This window comes from Callorhinus ursinus, unplaced genomic scaffold, assembly GCF_003265705.2.
Source record: "Callorhinus ursinus isolate GAN/ISIS: 27379988/994484 unplaced genomic scaffold, GSC_fseal_2.0 scaffold2, whole genome shotgun sequence".
In the NCBI taxonomy this organism is placed as follows: domain Eukaryota; kingdom Metazoa; phylum Chordata; class Mammalia; order Carnivora; family Otariidae; genus Callorhinus; species Callorhinus ursinus.
In genome coordinates, this window is record NW_027397064.1 from 88,350,087 (window position 1) to 88,373,694 (window position 23,608).

At 34.7% G+C, this 23,608-nt stretch overlaps 1 protein-coding gene across 2 annotated transcripts in view; it reads right to left on the minus strand.

The window, feature by feature from the left end:
- Window positions 1-1,404: 1,404 nt before the first annotated feature.
- The window catches only part of SPOPL (speckle type BTB/POZ protein like), a 61,732-nt gene continuing 39,528 nt past the window's right edge, over window positions 1,405-23,608 (minus strand). For both annotated transcript variants that reach the window (XM_073884467.1, XM_025856634.2), the window contains 6 exons: window positions 21,318-21,495; window positions 21,182-21,237; window positions 19,672-19,794; window positions 9,238-9,380; window positions 9,095-9,148; window positions 1,405-5,739 (listed from right to left, as the gene is read on the minus strand). In XM_073884467.1, coding sequence (XP_073740568.1) covers window positions 5,595-5,739; window positions 9,095-9,148; window positions 9,238-9,380; window positions 19,672-19,794; window positions 21,182-21,237; window positions 21,318-21,495 — 699 coding nt within the window. In that variant the 3' untranslated portion in view covers window positions 1,405-5,594. The remainder of the gene's footprint in view (window positions 5,740-9,094; window positions 9,149-9,237; window positions 9,381-19,671; window positions 19,795-21,181; window positions 21,238-21,317; window positions 21,496-23,608) is intronic.

Below are 23,608 nucleotides of genomic sequence, written 5' to 3' on the forward strand. Positions count from 1 at the left end.
TGCTTTCTTCAAGAATATACTTATGAGGATATGGGCTATTTATACTGTGTTTATCAAGTTCTGTACAATGCCTGGCACTCTATTGATATAGAAATTAAACTGAATCTTTATTTTCATCTATTCTTGTCTTTGTGATCTGGGAGCATTTGTGAGCCTTGTCTTCTATTGATTCAAATTTCCGCTTTGCATTTCTGGTATTTATCATGTTTGATGCATCTAATTTTGCTCTTTTTCAACTGCATGTCATTTTTATTTTTCCTCATTTCTGCCCATTCCATTTTCATGAACTGCACAACTTTTTAGCTAAAATTAAGCATACGTTCTAATAACCTGCCATGGCAGTAAATCTATTTTAGAGCAAAGTGAGTATCAGAATTGTCAGGACACTGCTTTTTTTATTTGGTTTTTGGTTGTGTGTGTGTGTGCACACGCGCGTGAGGTATATTATTCCTAAATCCTACAATTGTTTGGCTATACCTGAATCCTTATAAAAAAATAAGGATGGAAAGCAAAAGAAGAAGAGGTGAAAAGGAAGCATTCATAACAGAAAGGACAAACTTTTTTGCCACTATCCACTGCAGATACATGCAAACCTGATACCAAAAAAAGTAGCAACAAGGTATCACATGCAAGATTTCTACCAGTGTGTCTTCTATTTAAAAGTAGTGATCAAAACAAATACTACTCTTGGCATTCTCTTAGAAATAAATGATTCTTGGGTGGTAGAACTGAGGAAACACTACATCCCAATGTTCTAAAAAATATGTTCAGAGTGCTGGCTGCTGCAGAGTAGAAGGGGAATGGTTATACATAATTCATTTAAAGTTTAGAATATCACCACTACCTGTCCTATTTTACTTTAATTGAACAGACAATATTCTTAAGTTTTTCAAGCCTTCCTTTATTCTTCTAAGGGTGTGTGTACATGTGTATATGTGTGTTGGGTGTATGGAAGGTTTTTCACTGTGCATTCAAACTGCCACTTTGGCCATAATTTTTATGCACTAATTGTGTTACTGTTGCTAAACGAGGCCACGAGTGCATTGCCCCAATTCTGCCCTTTTTGATGGCAGCAAATAATTAAGTTGTCAGTTAAAATTAAGAAGGGACAGGAGGACCAGGGAAAGATGATCTTTATGTACTACATTAAAGCTACAGGACATTAGCATAAATCTTTCAATACCTGATAATGCATATGTTAAAGCAAACATAGGTATATATCACAGTTAAGGAGTAAGTCTTCAGTAGGTTCCAAAAAATACTAGCTTTCCTATGTAGGAAAGACAACTACTATGCATAATTTAAAGTTACCACATCAAACACATGGCTCTTTTGCAAAGCATCATAGCAATCTGAAAATGAAAAAATTCGTATTTTCAAATAAACACAAAATAAACCAATTAATTCTGAATAAGTAGTAACAACTTTATTTTAACTCAACGTGTTGAAATGCAAAAAATATTTTCAGCAACAAGATACAAAAGTATGTATCTCATCATTAACATCAGCTGATTAAAAATGAGGCTGAAAAGTTCAATATAAGTCTTTACACATTTGAATCTTGAAAATCACGTTCCCCCAGATTTAATTTTTAAATAATTTTAGCAGAATTTTATTTTCAAAAATGGGACTCATTTAAGTTATATCTTCATTCTAAAAAAACCGGATGTGAAATTAACTGGGTTACAGTATACAACGATAAACTCTAACAAACAGAAAAAGATTTAAATATAAGAATTTCTTTTTAAACATAAAGTCCACATACTGCAAACAGAAGACACGGTGTGGTGATTTCATTCCTAGTGAAGAGGAAGTCTTGCATATGGTAGGCACTCAATATTTGTTCAACTAGACCTAAAATTGACATCATTCCATGAACACTTAAATAGAGCTCATAATCTGTATAAAAGAGGTTTGCAAAATACTCTATGTGCTGAAAGTGCTGTCTTTATAATCTGAAAATAGTAAAACCCACCCACCCACCTCCTTTTGCAAGAATACATGGAGTATTTTTATTTTATCCATCAAAGAGCAAGAATGTCCAAGTCAGAATAATTCACCTTTCAAATACCTTGTTACGAGGAAAGCTTGTTTAGTTGGATTTTAACAAAACAATTTGCTGAAGTCTCTAGTGTTCTAATTTAGTAACACTGGGTAGCATATATGATCCACCATTTTCATAAAAAATTTTACTTAGGTTTTACATTTATGCACAAAACTTAAGTGGGTAAATAAATCAGTAATTATGCTTTTGGCAATTTAAATTTTAACTTAGGTCTAGTTTAAAAATAAGCTAATAATGTTCATGATAAGTTTTTAAGAGATCTGTGAGAATATTTTAAAACTTAACTTTAAAACTGATGTCCTAAAAAGGCACTGTTTTCACATTTCATCATGCAGTAAATGGTCACATTTTTGAAAATTATAATTTCCTATCAACTGTCCCCCAAAATAAAGCATATTTAATGAAATATTTCAACTAACCTGAATTTTCAACATTTAACTGAGTCCTATTTTCAGAAATTCACTCTTCTGAACATACCACACACAAGTCCAAGCAAACACAAGTATGTACGTACGTACGTACACACACACACACACACACACACACACACACACACACACACCCAAAATGACATAATACATGCATGGTTCTCCAATTACTATTTCAAGACAATGACACACGAGTATTCAAGGAGGTAACAATGGCAAGCCATAACATTATGGCACCTTCATATTTGTGCTCTAAATACCAATATATGTTAAAATTTAAAAACAAAAAAGGCACAAATACAGTGTTTCTGTATCTCAGGCTAATGAACAGATCTCCAATGGTTACTTCAATAACATGTAACATTTAAAACCAGTCACTACTTTTCTAAGGAAAAGCTCTGTTTAGGTGACAAAAGGGAAACAAGAGCAGACTGATAAAAGGCAAAACTGCTCAGGACAGAGACTGTGCCTACTGAAAACAATGTGTGTAGTTTCAAAATGAAAAAATAAAAAGGCTATTAGAGCACTCACGCAGAATACACTGAGTTTTTTTTTCATTGCCTCAAGAACCCACAATACCAAACCAAACAAAACAAACAAAAAACAAAATTCCCACGTAATAAATAAAAAAAAAAATAAATCAACTATGATACGATTCTGTTAGTATAATGGTAGGCATTATATTATCTGCAAAGTGGACATTTCTACAAACGTGGATATTCTCACAGCACAGTGTTTGACGTTTTTGGTACAAAATGTGCTACCAAACTTAAAACAAAAACAAACCAAAAAATAACTTTATAATAAAACCCTTAAGATCTGCAATAAACACGAAAGTAAGTAGGTAGGAGCAAGCTGCAGTGTTCATTATATAGGTGTTATTACTGAAGTCACCATCGTTAGAAATGAAGATGCAAGCAGTGAATTAATTCACAATGAGCCTGTGTGCATTTGATATAAATGGATACACCAGTACTTTTTTTGAAAACAACATTCTACTGTCTGAGGAATTTTAAAACCCTGGCAAAACATTAAAATCTTAACGTATATATGTATGTGTGTGTATTAAATTTGTACATTGTAAATTTAATGGACTCAATCTGGTTAAGGAAGTGAGGTTCTGCTCCCTACAGTATTTTTACACAGGATGGAGTCCAACAACATGTAAGAATCCTTCTATCCCAAGGGATTTTTCCAATTTCAAATTTAAGTTAACATAAGAAAGATTCCAATTAAACTACACAGAAAGAAATGAAGATATCTGAAAATATGATCTTTTCAAACTACAGTTTGTTGTGGATAACAAATGCTTAGTCGAGAATGTTTGTTTAATGTAAATATGAATCACTCTTTATATATTAGGATTGCTTCAGTTAATACCTAACAAAGAGATAACAAAAATAAAATCTCAGGCTTCATTTTTCTCCTTTTGTCCTAAATTCAAAAATTAAATAAACACATCATACAAATTTTAATCTGGAGAATAAAGTATATATGCAAATATATATAGGTATATGTGTTTTTTTCCAGTGACACTTTTTCCCTTGTGGTCAAGTATAAATCTTGCCTAAGAAGTATACTGTCACTATTACAGGAAATCAGATGCAGTGACTTACCACTGATCGCTCCTACTTCTCTGGGACAATGCACCAGAACAGACCTCCACTGTGAACACAGCTATCCAAACACTGAACACGTGTATGTGTTTAAAGCTAAATTCATTTATAATAAAGAACTGGCCCATGAAAAACAGTTTATAAATTGTTTATCCTGTTCACATTATGCAGAATTTCAGTATCATCCACAATGTTAGTACAGTAACTGAAACAGAAAGGAGAAAGCTAGGGGGGGAATAAAGGTTTCAGCGTGTGGCCTGACATATTTCTAAAGGTTCTCTCCTCTAGTCTGCAAATAATGTAAGTTCACTGTTTTCAGAAGGAGAGTAGAGTATCCACGATTTGTTTATTGTTCAGTTGCCTTCTCCAAAGTGTGATAAGACAGGAATAAATTCAATAATAAATATCTGAAATTCAAACCAATTTAACTATATTCAAGGATATCTTTCTTATCTATTATCACAAACATCCCAATTGCCTCCATCGGTCTTAAAAAATCCTTTCAAAAGTTAAGACACAATTAATTATACCTTATTAATACCTTCAAAACAAAAAAAATATGTACCATTTAGCATACAAAAGTTACACATTAAAAGTGCATATATATCTTTCTTAATTGGCCCACTTGTTAAATTTACATTTGGTCATCCTTACTTTCAACATGGACAGAATTCTTCATATAAATGTAGGTCACTATAAATTAAAAAAAATTAATTCAGCACAAAACATGCTTTCTTTTTATTGAAATCTTAACCTCAATCAGTCCTCAATCATTGTAAACTTGAATAAACCCACAAAAAACACAAGCAAAGGTTTGTTATGCTTCTCTTAGTTTGTTGGACAGTCAACACACAGACAAACATCATAAATTTTACTAAAAATTTGGGCCAACTCATTGCATATTTGCCCCCTGAAATGAAAAATAAATTAGAATTGAAGCAGTGTATTGCCGTAACTTACCTTGAAGGTAAGCAGGTTCTCCTATATTTATAAAACTTAGACTGGAGACATTATCAGTAATCTCCAATACAAGTGCTTTTAAGAAGAACCTAGTTTTAAACTTTGAGACAGCATAGGACAAACCCTACAAAATTCATTTTGCTTTTTTCTCAAACTAATGGAAGATCCTTTTCAAACTTAATATCTTCAGTTATCAATATTACTGCATTATGGAGCTAGTGCAATCCTGCATAGCCTTAGTCAAAATGACAAGGCACAATAAAAAAATTAAAGTATTATATGAACAAGAGAAGTCATTGAAGATAATTTAAGGCCTTGAAGTGAATTAGAGTATAATCAGTCTAATTTAAAGCTGAAGAATAAACCATAAATTATCCACCTGAAATGCAAGCAATATGCTTTTTCAGCTTCTGTTCTGTGGACAAGACAACAGAAACAACTCTTGCTTATGGTTTGTATATTAGAATCCTTCTGGACCTGGAGGAGTAAAAGTCAATTCCATTTTTCTACAGTTCATGGAAGATTTCAGGACTGTTTTAGCCGTTTGCGTGGAATGCCAAACTGTGGACACTGTGCAGATGCTAGTGCTCGGAAGGCTTCTGCAACTAAATGAGGGTGAGACTGAATCATGGACTTCCACCCTGATGTTTCCATTATGTCCGCGGCTTGGCTGGAAAAATAAAGTTATGTTTATTAAAGAGTACTTCTCAAAACACTTAAAAAAAACTTACAAATTTCAAAATGTTTTAAAAACACTTTACTTCTCTATGTCATCTAACCCCATGAATTCATGAAAATACCATCTTTACCTTACTGGTATTTTCTGTTGCAACTGAAACTATTAAATTCTGGAAGTCTATACTCTGGAAGTATCTTACACTTTTCTCCATAGTCCTAACTCCCACTGTTACCATTTCTGTACCAGCTCTTTCAAGAGCTCTTTTCCCTGGCCGTTACACACAGGTTTTCTCTAGAGTTCCAACTTTGGCCCTCTGCTCTTCTCCCTTAAGGTTCATTATTCATCCTATCGTACCCACTCTTCACAATTTTAACTATCATATTCAATGATGATAACGACTGATTTGCTAAATCCTAGGCCTCCCCACAAGGTACACTCCCAACCACTTTTTCTCTTTATTTGGAAGGGACTCAGGACCTACAAACTCAGAATTGTCAGGTAAGAACTCAACAGGTCTCTCTCCACGCCCCAAATTCTTCTTCCCTCATTTCCAATCAGCTAACGTTACCACCATCCCCAGTGATTCAAGTCAAAAACCTGAGTCATCCTAGACCTTGTCCTTTCCAATGAATCATCAAAAGCCCTATTTTAATTCCCAAGGATATTTCAAATCCCCAGTCAAGGTTCACATCATCTCACATTTGGATTATCACAACAGTCTCCTAATTTGTTTTCCAGTTTCCTATCTTGCTCCTTTCAAACCGGCTTCCATGAGCTGCTTTAATAACACAAACAGGTTTACACTGCATCCTCTTCTACTGTTCCCCACTGCCTGTATCCATGTTCTTTAGACAGAGAAACAAGTTTTCCTACTTCCTCTACCTGTGCACCTTGTGCTTATATGCTCGGGGCACCTCACACTGAACCAGAACTGCTCACTGTACATCAACTGAGCACGCAGAGTAAATACTGAATAACAAATCCAGTTATCCTTGTTTCTTTTCTCCCTTGTACTTATCCACCATTCAAATAATATCCAAATATTATAGACTGTCCTTTGAAAATACTGTATCTTTCCATTTCTCTCTAGCCCCAACTACTACCACTCAAGTCTAATTTCAACCTTCATCTCTTGCCTGAACTACTCCAATAATGTTCCAAGGTGTCTACGTGTAGTTGACCTCGCTCAACTACCACCACCACCGCAAGCTCCCCACAACTGATCCTCTACCCTGCAAGCAGAGAGATGGCTAAAAATGAAAACCTGATCATGTCCTACACTAGGTTAAAACCTTTCACTGTATGCCCATTTCTCTTTGAATAATGTCTGAAAGTCTCAATGTTATTTACATGGCCTTCTAGGATCTGATCTCTGCCTGCTTTCTCTAGCTTCTTCTCATAACCTCACTCTGACTCTATATTGTTCTTTTTTATCACCCAAACTTTGCACAATTGATTCCCTTTTTGTGGGATAGACTTTCACACTTCCTCTTCTTTACCAGGGTAACTCCTACTAATATTTCAGGTGTTTATTCAGTAATTCCTCAAAAAGGCTTTCTTTCCCTAGTTTAGGTAAGGTTCTTTTTGCTATATGCTTGGATGGGTATGCTATACATTATCTATTGTTACACTTTATTTCAATTACTTGTCTAATTCCTATTTGCCTCCTGCTAAACTGCATGAAGGCAGGGGGAACATTTGTCATGTTCACTACTATATTCTTTGTATAAGTACAGTGCCTAGGGTATTCACTGGGTAATAAATATAAGTATCTGTCAAATGAATGATCACCTACTGCTTCATGCTTCTATACTTTGGATTGAGCTATTCTTTCTGTTCACAATGCCTGTTATTCCTTCTTAGTTTTGCTAATTCTTATTCGTGTTTAAAGGCTCAGATGTCATCTCCAGGAAGCCATCCCTAAACCATCCAGCCTTTATCCAGTGCCCTATACATATCTTCCTTTATTATATTACTTACTACATTATAATAATATATTCATGTACTTAGCTTTTATCATCAGATAAATTTCTCAAGAGAAGGATTTTTCCTAATCGTTTTTATATGCAACTCCTTAGCATGGTGCTTGAGACACAACAGATGCTAGGTAAATGTTTGTGGAATTAAACAGTAGCTAATAACTTTTTTCAATTTGCCTGACATCATATTTCCTCTATGTCATTATGTTTATAACTTAACTAATTGTTCAGAATTAAATAGATACCTCTTAATATATCTGATATTTTCATTTAATTCAACAAATATCTACTGAAGATCTGTATATACAACAGCTTCTCCAGAGGATGTGAAATAAACTGGCATTTTTTTTTACAGTGAAAAAAGTTGTACAATGTAAAATATTTTCTTAACAGAATAAAACTAGAACTTGAAAGTGGCTAAGAACAAAGGATCACAAAATTATCATTTACTGCTAATAAATTATATTTTAGAATCAAAAGGATTTTTTTAGGATCAAATGCCATGATGATAATGTATTATCACACACTAACCAATATAGAAAACAACCAATAACTTAAAAGTAGTCAAAGATGAAAACAATGGGAAGTAATTAGGTCAACACTCATAGTCTCTAACTCTTTTTTTCACTTATATCAACTTTTGGTAATACGTGAAAATGGAATCAAAGGGTTTACAGGTAAAAACTAATCAAAAGCAGGTGCAAATTCTTCAAACTATCTAGTCTTCACCTTTTTTGACTCTGAAAAATTACAAAAAGTAGACAAATCACTCTAAAAATGAGAGAAGAAAACATAAGAAGGGAATATAAGTTCTAGTAGTTCATATCCAGAAGGCCCAGGTTTAGAAACATGGAACAACTACCACACCTCTTACAGTTTTACCAGGGAAAGGAAAGAACAAATTGAACGATTTGGGAATATTAAACAGCTACTCTAAAATACCATATGATTCAAGGGACTTGGCTAACCCAGAAGCAGTGGGTGAACATTCAAATGTAAATATTTTCTAGGCAAATATGGAGGGAACACTCCTCAGAGGATAAAATGAGTATTTCCCACATTTTTAGAAATGCTTTCTGAAAAGCTCTCCAATAGCCATTGAAATACCTGGACTCAGCTATATACTATGAGCATATGTGCTTAAGAAATTAAAATGTAGATCCCAGTTCACATTAGAAGCTGATCCACAAGGGAGCACAGCCTCAAGAATCCACTAAGTCAAATTATTATTTTTTAAAATAACTGGCAGTTTGCTTCATATAACTAATATCTGGATTCATACTTATTGCAGATGAGCAAAAGACTATGCAAACACTTAATTTCATGTATGCAGATCAACTTTAAGTCAGAAACTGATGTCATCTTACTTGCTGTTCCAGTTTTTCCCATCTTTACACCCAAGCTGTCGAAGTACACTGCACCTGCATTGAAGATTTAAACACACTTAAAAAAAAGTCCAGCGTAAAAATGTTGAAGGTGTCATGCCCACTGAAATACAGGCATAGCTTACCTATTAATAAAGTCTATGGCTTGTGCTTTCAGCTGTTCTGCACTGTGCAAATCTGCAAGGACAAGGGTATCAGCAACATTTTCTACTGAGAGGTTACTACACAAAGCTTCTTCACACATGACCTTCAGCCGTTCCAGTGCATACTATCCAAAAGGAAAACATAACAATTAAACATTTACTCAAACTACCAAGTTTTAAATACTTGGTATTTGTAATTTAGAAAATACTTGATATCTGTAACTTAGAAAATAAAGTTAAAGCACATTATACTTTGAACTGAGAATAAAAGTCTTTTATTTTTTTTAAAAGATGATTTTTATTTATTTATTTTTGAGAGAGAGAGATAGAGAGAGCGCGCGCGCGCTAGAGCAGGAGCGGGGGGAGGGGAGCAGAGGAAGACTCTCTGCCGAGCAGGGAGCCAGATGTGGGGCTTGATCCTAGGACCCTGGGATCATGACCTGAGCTGAAGGCAGATGCTTAACTGACTGAGCCACCCAGGTGTCCCTATGACTGAGAATAAAAAAAAGTCTTAAAGTTATTTTAACCTAGTATTAAGAAAATACAAATGAAATCAATTCAAGAGAAAGACTAATTTGCTTTAGGAAATTTCAATGTGTGCGAAATACATACTGTCAATTTTAAAAACAGGGTTTTCTTTAAAAAAAAAAAAACGCTTCTTGTTCAATACTAGAGTGAATTTTTCTCAAAACGCCAAAGTGTACCAGCCAGTACACTCTATGTTGCGACTGCTCAGTCTTGAAGAATGAATTATAAAGCCGAAAAAATCATTGATAACCACCTTAGTTATTATGACAACTTCAGCAGCTTTATTGAAGTATAACTGATATATAGCCAACTGCACATATTTAGTTTATACTTTGATAAGTTTATACCATATAACCATCATTAAAACATGACATTGAACATATTCATCATCCCCAAAAGTTTCTTCCAACCTCTTTGAATTCCTCCCCTTACCCCACTCCAGGCTACACTTCTGATAGGCTCTCTCCTGCTGTAGTCTGCATTTTCTGGAGTCTTCTACAAATGGAATCATATAATTTGTACTCATTTCTGACTGGCTTCTTCTACTCAGCATACGTATTTTGAGATTATGCATGTCTTTGCCATTTTATCAACAGTTCAGTGCTTTTTATTGCTAAAAAATATCCCATTGCGTATAGACATACCACATTTGCTTCTGAATTCATCTGCTGAAAAACACTTGGGTGTTTCCAGTTTTTAGCTATTACAAATAAAGCTTCTATTCACATCCAAGTCACTGTATGGGAATATGCTTTCTTTTCTCCTGGATAAAAAAAGTAGACTCCCTAGATCACAAGTGTGAAACTTTTTAAGAAGCTACCAATCTTTCCAAGTGGTTGTAACATTTTACATTTCCTTCAGCAGTGTATGAGAGTCCTAATTCTTATACATCCTTGACCATACTTAATATGGTCTTTGTAAGCTCAGCTATTACAATACATGTGTAGAAACGTCTCATATGGCTTTAATTTACCTTCCCCTAGTAACTAATGATGTTGAGCATCTTTTGATATATTAACTGACATTAGTTCAGAAAGTGTTTATTCAAATATTTTCTCTATTTTTAGAAATAACATTGTTAGGTGGCTGGGTGGCTCAGTCAGTTAAGCATCTGCCTCTGGCTCAGGTCATAATCCCAGGATCCTGGGATCGAGTCCTGCACCAGACTCCCTGCTCAGCAGGGAGTCTGCTTCTCCTTCTACCCCTCCCCCCTGCTCATGTACTCTCTAATAAATAAAATCTTTAAAAAAAGTAAATACATATTTCTTTAAAAAAAAAAAGAAATAATATTGTTTTCTTGTAATTGAGTTTTGACAGTTCTTTATATAGTTTGAATACAAAAGTCCCTTAGCAGGAGTGCCTGGGTGGCTCAGTCAATTAAGCAGCCAACTCTTGATTTCGGCTCATATCACGAACTCAGGGTCATGAGATCAGGCTCTACGTCAGGCTCCACGCTCAGGTGTCTGCTTGAGATCCTCTCCTTCCCCCTCTGACCCTCCCCCTGCTTGTGTGCTCTCTCTCTAAAATAAATAAGTAAATTATAAAAAAAAAAAAATAAAGCCATTGAGTAGCTATGTTCTGAATAAAAGCTGCTCACTGGATATATGCTTTGCAAAGTATTTTCTCCTAGTTTGTGGCTAGTCTTTTCATTCTCACTGTGTTTTCTGAAGTTCTTAAATTTTTCTTACCTAATTTATCAATTTTTCTTTTATGTATTATGTTTTTTGGTGTCATAGCTAAGAAGTCTTTGCCTAAAACAAGATTGTGAAGACTTTATCCTATGTTTTTTCTCAAAGTTTTAAATTTTAGATTCATAATCCATTTTGCATTACTTTTTGTATTTGGCTTGAAGTTCATATAAAAAGTTCATTTTTTTTCAGGTATATAGGTATCCAATCCCTTCTTTACTGAACTGTCTTTTCACCTTTATCAAAAATTAGGTATCAGTGTGACAGTCTATATCTGTACTTTCCATTCTGTTCCAGTAAGTTGTCTATCTTGTAACCAATACAACACTTCTTAAATCCTGAAGCTTAATTTATTTTTATTTATTTTCTAAGAAGATTTTAATTTATTTAAGAGAGAGAGAGAGGGAGAGAGCACAAGCAGGGGGAGCAGCAGAGGGAAAGGGAGAAGCAGGCTCCCCGCTGAGCAGGGAGCCCAATGCGGGACTTGAACCCAGGACCCCAGGATCATGACCTAAGCTGAAGGCAGACGCTTAACCGACTGAGCCACCCAGGTGCCCCTTAAATCCTGAAGCTTTTTACTAAGTCTTGTTACCATGCAGTTTTAGCTCTCTACTTTGATCTTCTTTTTCAGTTATCTGACTGTTCTAGGTTCTTGCACTTGCATGTAAATTTTATATCCACTTGTCAAAACAAAACAAAACAAAACAAAACCTGCTAAGGACATGCTGGTTCTACTGGTGAATTTTATTTATTTTTTCATTTTATTTATTTGGCAGAGTGAGACACAGAGAGGGAATACAAGCAGGAGGAGTGGGAGAGGGAGATCCCAGAACCCTGGGATCATGACCTGAGCCGAAGGCAGATGCTTAATGACTGAGCCACCCAGGCACCCCTCTACTAGTGAATTTTAAGAATTGAAATTTTAATATTGAGACTACTAGCCCATGAACAATATTTCTCTTTCCATTTATATTTAGGTAGTACCTGGAAATTTCACTTATCAATATATTATAATTATCAGTTCAGTCTTTTGACATCTTTTGCCAGATATATGCCTATATATTTAATATTTCTGATGCTACTGCAAATGTCATTTTTAATTTAAATTTTTACTGAGATAGTTCTGGGTTCATGTGCAGTTATAAGAAATTAATAGATTCCAGCTTGAGAGGAGGAATATGGCAACAGAGTAGGAGGACTCTAGGCTCTTCTTGTCCTATGAACACAGTTAGATAACTATCAAATCATCCTAAATACCCCAGAAATAGACTGGAAGACTGACAGAACAAACTCCACAGCTAAAGGGAGAGAAGAGACCACACTGATAAAGGTAGGAAGTGTGGAGACCTGGTTTAGGGGAGAATGGATTGTGGGTGCTGTGGAGGGGAGGTAGCTGCGGTCATGGAGAAGGGTGAGAGAGAGAGGAGCATACAGGGGAATGCAAAGGGGAATGTTTCCCCAAAAATACTGGCTTGAAAATGAGAGGACCTGAATTTCATGACATCTTCCAACAAGTGGGGCTTAAAGCCTAGAGTTTTAAAGATCTGTGGGCTTGGCTGGGATAGAGTTCAGAGGGTAATGCCCTGCTCCTGGACAGAAGGCAGATAAAGAAACCAGGGGCAGGCTGTGTGGAAACAGCTATCTGAAGAATGTCTGGGACACATAAGGGTAAGATTATTTGCTCTTCTCTGAGGGCATCCCTGAGAGGCAGCATTCACAGTGACACCTCTCCTAGAACAAAGGAGCTAGCCAGTGCCAGTTAACTCGCCCACCCCTCAGCATAAATACAGAGCCAGCACTGCACTGACACTGCTTGCCTTAATTGTTAACATCAAGCCCCACTCCCTTGCACTCTAGCAGGACCACCCTTCTCAGTCAAGATTCCATCAGTCCCAGCATAGCAGGCCATTCCTCCAGAAAACTAGCACAAACCCTGTCCATAGTTCTGTAGTGCCTCAGTTCTGGATGAAGTGGTGTCAGGTCTCATTTCACAAGCAGTCCAGAGCACACCTAATTAAAACTCACCATATTCACATCCAGGGATGAAATACTGCCTCCCTCAGGCAAGGAGAGTCTTGTGGACAACTGGCCTAAAGGACAGAGTAGCCAGAACACAACAGTGCATGCGGAACACACTGGAAACACTCCCTGGAAGTGCCAGGCCCTGGGCACTACATAACCTCTTCTTCATTAGGCCATTACTTTCAGGAACAGGAGACATAACTGGCTTTTCTAACACAGAGAAGCAGGCCCAGACTTAGACAAAATGAGAAGACAGAGAAAATTATCCAAAATGAAAGAACAAGATAAGGCCATGGCCAGAGATCAAAGTGAAACAGATGTAAGTAAAATGCCTAATGAATAGAAGCAATGATCATAAGGATACTCACTGGACTTGAGAAAAGAATGGAAGAAATCAGTGAGACCCCTACCACAGAGATAAAGAATTAAAAAAGAATCAATCAGAGATGAAGAATATAATAAACAGGATCAGAAACAGGCTTGATGCAATGAACAGCATGGAAGAAGCAGAGGAACAGATCAGTGAACCAGAAGACAAAATAATGGAAAATAATGAAACTGACTAAGGAGAAAGAATTATGCATAAGAACAGACTTAGGAAACTCAGTGACTCCATCATATGTGTAACATTCCTATTCTAAGAGTTCAGAAGAAGAGGGAGCAAAGGGGGCAGAAAATTTACTTGAAGAAATAACAGATAAAAATTTCCTTAATCTGGAGAAGGAAACAGACCTGCAGATCCAGGAGGCATAGAGAACGCCCATCAAAATCAACTAAAGCAGGCCCACACCAAGACATATTATAATTAAATTTGCAAAATATAGTAATTAAAAAAAAAGTCTTAAAAGCAGCAAGACAAAAGAAGTCCTTAACTTACAAAGGAAGACCCCTAAGGCTAGCTGGAGATTATCAACAGAAATTTTGGCAAGCCAGAAGAGGGTGGCATGATATATTCAAAGTGCTGAATGGGAAAAATCTGCAGCCACAAATACTCTATCCAGCAAGGCTTCATTCAGAATAGAAGGAGAGATAAAGGGTTTCTTAGAAAAACAAAAACTAAAGCAATTCTTGACCACTAAACCAACCCTTGTAAGAAATATTAAAGGGTACTCTTTGTAAGACAGTCCAAAAGTAACAAAGACAAGAAAGGATCAGAGAAAATCTCCAGAAACAATAACAAAACAAGTAATAAAATGGCAATAAATACATAGCTATCAATAATTACTCTGAATGTAAATGGACTAAATACTCTAATCAAAAGACACAGTGTCAGAATGGATAAAAAAACAAGACCCACATATGCTGCCTATAAGAGATTCATTTTAGATCTAAAGATACCTGCAGACTGAAAGTGAGGGGATGGAGAAAATTAACATGCAAATGAATGTCAATAGAAAGCCAAAGTAGTGATACTTACATCAGACAAACTAGACTTTTTTATTTTTTTTAAAGATTTTATTTGCGAGAGGGAGAATGAGAGACAGAGAGCATGAGAGGGAAGAGGGTCAGAGGGAGAAGCAGACTCCCCACTGAGCAGGGAGTCCGATGTGGGACTCGATCCCGGGACTCCAGGATCATGACCCAAGCCAAAGGCAGTCGCTTAACCAACTGAGCCACCCAGGTGCCCCAGACAAACTAGACTTTAAAACAAAGACTGTAACAAGAGACAAAGACGGACACTATATAATAATAAAGGGGACAATCCAACAAGATACAATTGAATAATCATAAATTAGCCAATAAAGAGGCAAATGCAAGAAAACTAAAATCATACGATGCACCTTTTTTGACCACAATGCTATTAAACTGCAAGTCAACCACAAGAAAAAAATCTGGAAAGACCACAAACACAGGATGTTAAACAACATGCTATTAAACAATGATGGATCAAACAAGAAATCAAAGAAGAAATTAAAAAAAAAATACATGGAAACAAATGAAAGTAAAAACAGTATGGTCTAAAACCTTTGGGATGCAGCAAAAGCAATCCTAAGATGGAAGTATATAGCAATATACAGGCCTACCTCAAGAAGGAAGAAAAATCTCAAGCTAACTTTTCACCTAAAGGAGCTAGATACAGGATAACAAAGCCTAAAGCCAGAAGGAAGGAAATAATAAAGATTACAACAGAAATAAATGATACAGAAACTAAAACAAACAAAAAACAACAACAAAAAACCCAATAGAACAGATCAATGAATGCAGGAGTTGGGGAAAATTAATACAATTGATAAACCTCTAGCCAGACTTATCAAAAAAGAGAAATGACCCAAATAAATAAGATCACAAAGAGAGGAGAAATAACAACCAATATCACAGAAATACAGTTGTAAGAGAATATTATGAAAAATTATATGCCCAACAAATTGGACAACCTAGAAAAAATGGATAAATTCCTAGAAACATATAAATTGCCAAAACTAAAACAGGAAGAAATAGAAAATTTGAACAGACTGATAACCAGCAAAGAAATTGAATCAGTAATCAAAAAACTCCTAACAAACTAAAGTCCAGGATCAGATGGCTTCACAGGCAAACTCTACCAAACATTTAAAGAAGAGTTAATACCTATTCTTCTCAAACTATTCTAAAAAACAGAAAAGGAAGGAAAACTTCCGAATTCATTCTGGAAGGCCAGCATTACCCTGATACCAAAACCAGAAAAAGACACCACTAAAAAGGAGAACTATAGGCCAATATCCTTGATGAACAAAGATGCAAAAATCCTCAACAAAATATTAGCAAACTGAATCCAACAATACACTAAAAAAATAATTCACCACATCAAGTAGGATTTATTCCTCGGCTGCAAGGGTGATTCGGTATTCATAAATCAATCAACATGACAGATCACATTAATAAAAGAAAGGATAAGAACCATATGATCATTTCAATAGGTGCAGAAAAGGCATTTGACAAAGTATAACATCCATTCATGATAAAAAAAAAAACCCTTAACAAATTAGGTTTAGAGGGAACAGACTTCAACATACAATGACCATATAGGAAAACCCCACAGCTAATATCACCCTCATTGGGGGAAAAACAGAGAGCCTTTCCCCTATGGTCAGGAACAAGAAGACAAGGATGTCCACTCTCACCAACATAGTACTGGAAGTTCCAGCCATGGCAATGAGACAACAACAAAAAAATAAAAGGCATCCAAATCGGCAAGGAAGAAGTCAAACTTTCCCTATTTGAAGAAGACATGACTCCAAGAAACTGCTAGAACTGATGCATGAATTCAGTAAAGTCTCAGGATACAAAATCATCGTATAATCTGTTGCATTTCTATATACGAATAATGAAGCAGCAGGAAGAGAAATTAAAGAATCAATGTCATTTACAACTGCACCAAAAACGATAAGATACTTAGGAAGAAACCTAATCAAAGAGGTGAAGACCTGTACTCTGAAGAATATAAAACACTAATGAAAAAAATTAAGATGACACAAAGAAATGGAAATACATTCCATGCTCATGGATTGGAAGAACAAATATTGTTAAAATGTCATATTACCCAAAGCAATCTACACATTTAATGCAATCCCTATCAAAATATCAACAGAATTTTTCACAGAGCTAGAACAATCAATCATAAAACTTATATAGAACTACAAAAGACCCTGAACAGCCAAAGCAATCTTGGAACAGAAAAGCAAAGCTGGAGGCATCAAAATTCTGGACTTCAAGTTGTATTACAAAGCTGTAATAATCAAAGCAGTATGGTACTGGCACAAAAACAGACACATAGATCAATGGAACAGAATAGAAACCCAGAAATGAACATAGAACTATATGTCAATTAATCTTCAACAAAGCAGGAAAGAATATCCAATGGGAAAAAGACTGCCTCTTCAACAAACGGTGCTGGGAAAACTTGACAGCAACATGCAAAAGAATGAAACTGGACCACTTACTTATACCATACACAAAAATAAATTCAAAATGAAAGACCTAAATGTAAGATCTGAAACCACAAAAATCCTAGAAGAGAACACAGGCAGTAACCTCTTTGACATCGATCGTAGCAACTTCCTTCTGCATATGTCTCCTAACACAAGGGAAACAAAAGCAAAAGCATTGGGACTTCATCAAAATAAAAAGCTTCTGCACAGCAAATGAAATAATCCACAAAACTAAAGGTAACCTACAGAATGGGAAAAGATACCTGCAAATGATATATCCAGTAAGGGGTTAAAATCCAAAATATATGAAGAACTTATAAAACTCAACATCCCAAAACCAAATAATCCAATAAAAATGGGTAAAAGTCATGAACAGACATTTTCCCAAAGATGACATACGGATGGCCAACAGACACATGAAAAGATGTTCAACATCACTGATCATCAGGGAAATGCAAATCAAAACTACAATGAGATACCACCTCACATCTGTCAGAATAGCTAAAATCAACAACATAAGAAACAAGAGGCGTTGGTGAGGATGTGGAGAAGGGGGAACCCTCTTACACTGCTGGTGGGAATACAAACCGGTGCAGCCACTTTGGCAAACAGTATGGAATCCCCTCAAAAAGTTAAAAATAGAAAATACAAAAATACTGACTCAAAGGGATATATGCACCTTGATGTTTATAGCAGCATTATCTATAATAGTCAAATTAAGAAAATAGCCCAAGTGTCCATCGACGGATGAATGGGTAATGAAGTTGTGATTGATATTATATATATAGATATATATAGATATATAAAATAGAAAGAGAGAGAGAATGGAATTTTACTCAGCCAAAAAAAGAATGAAATCTTGCCATTTGCAATGACAACGGATGGGGCTAGAGAATACTATGTTAAGTGAAAAAGACAAATACCATATGATTTCACTTATATGTGCATTTAAGAAAGAAAACAAATGAACAAAGAGGAAAAAAAACAGAGGCAAATCAGAACAAACTGATGGCTACCAGAAGGGAAGTGGGTGGGGGGATGGGTTAAATAGGTGATGGGAATAAAGGAGGGCACTTGTGATGAGCACCAGGTGATGTATGGAATTGTTGAATCGTTATACTGTACACCTGAAACTAATATTACACTGTATGCTAACTAATCGGAATTTAAATAACAACTTGGTGGGAAAAAAAAACAGATTCTATATACACTTGGCCTGGTAATGGCCCCACTGGTAATATTTTACAAAACAAGTACAATATTGGGGTGCCTGGGTGGCTTAGTTGGTTAAACGTCTGCCTTCAGCTTGGGTCATGATCCCAGGGTCCTGGGATCGAGTCCCACATTGGGCTCCCTGTTCAGCAGGGAGCCTGCTTCTCCCTCTCCCTCTGCCGTTCCCCCAGTTTGTGCTGTCAAATAAATAAAATCTTTAAAAAAAGTACAATATCACACTCTCTTTCCCTCTCTGTGTGTAGTATGTGTGTTGTGTATGTATATATATGTATATATACATGCACATATTCACACACATAGGCATATGCATAAACTTACATATTATATGCATGGACCTAAGTGGCATGAACATCAATACTTTTCAGAAAAGCCTCCAAATATGCTTACAGGATTGAGAACTACTGGCTTTGAGATTTTCTGGTATTTTTGCGTTGTTTCTCAAACTTTAAGAAATCACCATTATAGGGGCACCTGGGTGGCTCAATTGTTTGGGCATCTGACTTCAGCTCAGGTCATGATCTCAGGGTCCTGGGATCAAGCCTCATGTTGGGCTCCCTGCTCAGCGGGGAGTCTGTTTCTCCCCCTCTCTCTGCCCCTTCCCCACCCCCGTTCATGGGTGCGTGTGCTCTCTCTCTCTCAAATAAATACATGCATTTTTTTTAAAAAAGAAATCACCGTTATAAAAGAACATCATAAAATTAACAATTTTTTCTCTTTTCTATGCTATCTTGTTAAAAAATAAATCTCTGAATACAGGGAATTAAGTTAGAAAAAAATCCAATATTTTCTTCTTTTTTATTTTATTATTTTATTTTATATGTTCTAACTAGTTCCAGATATTTTTATGCCTTATTGATTAAATCTCATTTCCATATCTTCACTGTATGCTATTTCATAATAAGCTCAAGAGCCATCTATAAATAGTACAAATTAATTCTTCAATATTTTAAGTTATTTGGGGTTTTCATTTGATGACAGCTTTCTAGATACAATAAGCTTGAGGAAATTTTTCAGCTTTTTAAGACCTAATTACTTACTTTGTCTGCAGCTGCCAACAAGTTGTCAGCCATTTTGTCAAGGTTTGGTGCTTTTCCTGTGTAAATGAATCTCATCATTTCTTTAAAAACCTCAGGGTCTACATCATTTATTTCCACTCGATTCTGATATTGAAAACAACAGAAAAAAGTTATACTCAAAGAACATACACATGCACAAATGAACCAAAGTGAAACTTGGATAATAATTTAACTAAATCTGCACCCAAGTGCTCTATTTTAAACTCTACTTTAAAATGGAGGTAAGTAAATCTTCAGTAAGCTAAGCAGGCAAAATGAAGCAGGCAAGTCTAACAGGACAAGTATACCCAGTCAAGCACTACCATGTAGGTATATAAAACCTCAACTTCTCAATTATAAAGAGTAAAACAAAAACAAACGAAAGCCTTTAGGCCAAACAAAATACACGTATTCAGTTCTTAACCTCCATCTTAGAAGAAGACAGCTATTAACATTTTCTTTGTTGAATTCCAAGGTCATAGTACAATGCCTAAGACCCCACAACCAATGGTACTATTCCCAGCTTTAAGCAAAAGTTGGGTCAGGTATGTCAAGTAATTCCATAGCCCACTACCTTGGAACTCTCCTTTTGCAAAAATGACATGTCATACTATCTACTGGCAAATTACCTCTTTGCTCAAAACACACTTGAGTCCAATGAGTAGTAATTCCTTTTTTACTCCTACAACTTCGTATTTGGTTTCTCTCGGGATCAATGAAGCTTAAACATCTAACACTAAACAATACCAAACTTTTCTGACCCTTTGCTGACAATAACATTTGACATTATTCATGTCTCCTCATGTGGAAGTGATCAGAAGGCTAATCATAGTACCTGGCAGAACAACAACCCAAGGAAAGAAAGCAGCTATTTGCTGCAGCCTTTAGTTCTACAGAAAGAATGAAGGAGAGCCACATAAATAAACTTTGGAGTTACCCAGTTAGAGCATGAAGGCTCACATGTAATGCAACCAGCAAAGAATCAATCTCTGATCTTTAATCTGACTACATTTCAATTTGACAGGTGAAGGAGAAACATTTGGGAAAACCAAAGATATAATATATTGATTAAATATATAACAACATTGATGTAATTTATATCGTTTTTTAAACATCTAATAAATATCTTATTTTAGTGGTAAAAAGAATGCAGAATTCCAAAATCAATGCATAGTCTAGAAAAGAGGAATAAACATCTTAACCAGGAAACTCTCAAGTAGCTATGGACCAGAACCACTCTTCTGGATAAAAACTACCCACTTAGTTTGCCACCAGATGGACAACAAAACATCTATTATTTGGAATATTCACCCACATTAGGCTACATCTATTGTTCTACTACAGAACACATTTTTTTCCTATCCTTCTGTTTCTAAAAACATAATGTAACAATGCATAATGCATAATGTAACATGCACCATTACTTTCAAAATATACATTTCACTATTCTACATTAGCACAAATTAAATATTAGCCTTTAAACCATGTTTACCTTTTTGCTTTCTTCCATTTCGTGTTCAAACATTGCATTAAAAACTGGGGATCGAGCTGTAATAAGATTACGCATCATTATTTAATGCATAGATTTATGGGAAAAATGTACAATATTACCCAAAAGTTGAAAGTACCTGCAAGTACAGATTTATGAGCTTTAAATTCTTGTCCTCTCACAAAAAAACTGCAATCTGTAAATCTTGTGTTTTCCCAGAGATTACCTAAATCTTCTGCTAGTCGACATTCAGGCACCTTCAAAGTATTTGTATTAGTATGTCCTGATATATTTACTGAATCTTGGACCACACTCACCTAATAAAAAAGGGACAGCAAGAAAAACATTTTTACAAATTAGTATCAGTAGTTATTAAGTATATACTTAAATTTCTTATCATTAAAATCATTTGGACAATTCAAAGTACTCCTGATCAAAAATGTTAATACTGGAAACTAAATTTAAGGATATAATTTAAAGGAGAGAATATAGAAAATATTGATTTTCAAGTGACATTTTATGTAAATAAATGGCTTATCGATTGGTTGGAATGCTTGGTTATTAAAGTAATCACAAAAACTATTTCTCAGGAAAATAAGTCATAAGATGATGTCAAACTGAAGCAGGAGACATTTTTGTGAGGTGAAGGAAGAAATTCCTTTAATTTTTATTCTCACTTACAGCAAAGACCTATCAACATTTAAAAATTATTACACATGTAATAAACATGGTATCACACTCATAAGGACTTTTTATAGTATTAAAAAAGGTTATAAAATTACAGTCTATGATATGTAATTTGGGAAGTATTGTAGGTGTGATCTCTACATGTTTTGACACTAGTAAAATTTATTTAAATATCTAGTAATATTGATTTAAGTTGTAAAGTGTAAGAATTCCCACAAAACCAATCGTACTCATTAAAATTCATGGAAATCTTTTATAATAATCAACAGTAATAATACAATTTAGTTCAATTTGTAGACTTTTTGTTTATCTATGAAATAATAAAAGTATGATTAAAACAATGCTTTTATAAAGATTTCAATATAATATGGATTTTCTCTCATTAAAGAGGACTATATACTGAATAAAATCTTAAAACACGATTGAGTCTTAAGCACCACTTTTAAGAAGAAGTATGTTACTAATATTAGAAATTTCATATTACATTTAATAAGTTGAAGAAAATACTACTCAATTATTAAAGCAAATATTTAAAAAAAAAAAACAACAAATATTTCAGAGTAAATGAACCATTAGTGCATTAGTACTATGTGTTAGTTATCTACTGTTTTAAGCTTCTAAGTTTTGTGGTCATTTGTTAGCTAACACAGAATGTATAATAATGGTCCAGTATAAAACATCTCAAGAATATTAAATCTCAGGAAGTTCTCCTTCATCCTGATGTATATAAACATGTATCACATGGGAATAAATGGATACTTCTAAAGAAAAACTTTATTTTTCTGAGGATATTTTTATTAGCCATTTTGTTTTTTCAACTTGCATTATTAAGTATTTGGCATCATATATATCATAGAAATCATCTAATCCAATCACCTTATTTTATAGAAAGATTTCAAAGGAAGATCAAAAAAGGTAACTAATGTGTCAATCACACTGGCAATCAGTATCAAAGGAAGACTAGAGACTATAACTCAGATTCTTTTTTTTTAAACCATTCTTTGTACTACACAAATACTTCTCTGGATATCTTTTAAAAACATTAGTACTACTTTAATGCAACTATGGTTCAAAAAGGATTTATTGCAACAATACTGTGAGATAATTTTCTACATATAGAAGCCAAGACATTGTGTACATAAATAAATAAATAAATAAAATCCAGCAATAAAGGTTCTCTATTCTACTAATTTTTTAATTATCCAAATTGTTTCTAAAATGACTACAAAAAAGAAAAACTTCACTAATCCTTACCTGATTACCCTGTTACGCTACCCATTATAACTTAATGATACTTTAAAAATGCTGGTGTTGATACTCAGGATTTAGTTAGAGATCACTTTTTTATCATATAGACAATATTTATTTCTTCCTATCAAGCACTGGTCTTAAAAATTTCTAGACACTAGGAAGTGGATCAGTTCAATTACTTGCATAAAGTATGCAGTCAAGTCATAAAAATGTGATAACATAATTTTAGGAAAGGATTTTTTAAATTCTATTTATTATCTATTATTGTAACACAAAATAATACATTAAACATAAACATTTGGCCAAAATCAGATGACAGAAGAAATAAAATGATCAAAAAATAAAGCCATTTTTATCAGGCATAGCTACTGATGATATTATATTTTTATTTTGTATATGTAATCATAATTCAGAAGAAATTGTATTATTAACATACATCTACATAGTATTATCATGGTGACCACAAATTTTAACTAAGACTTAATTAACATT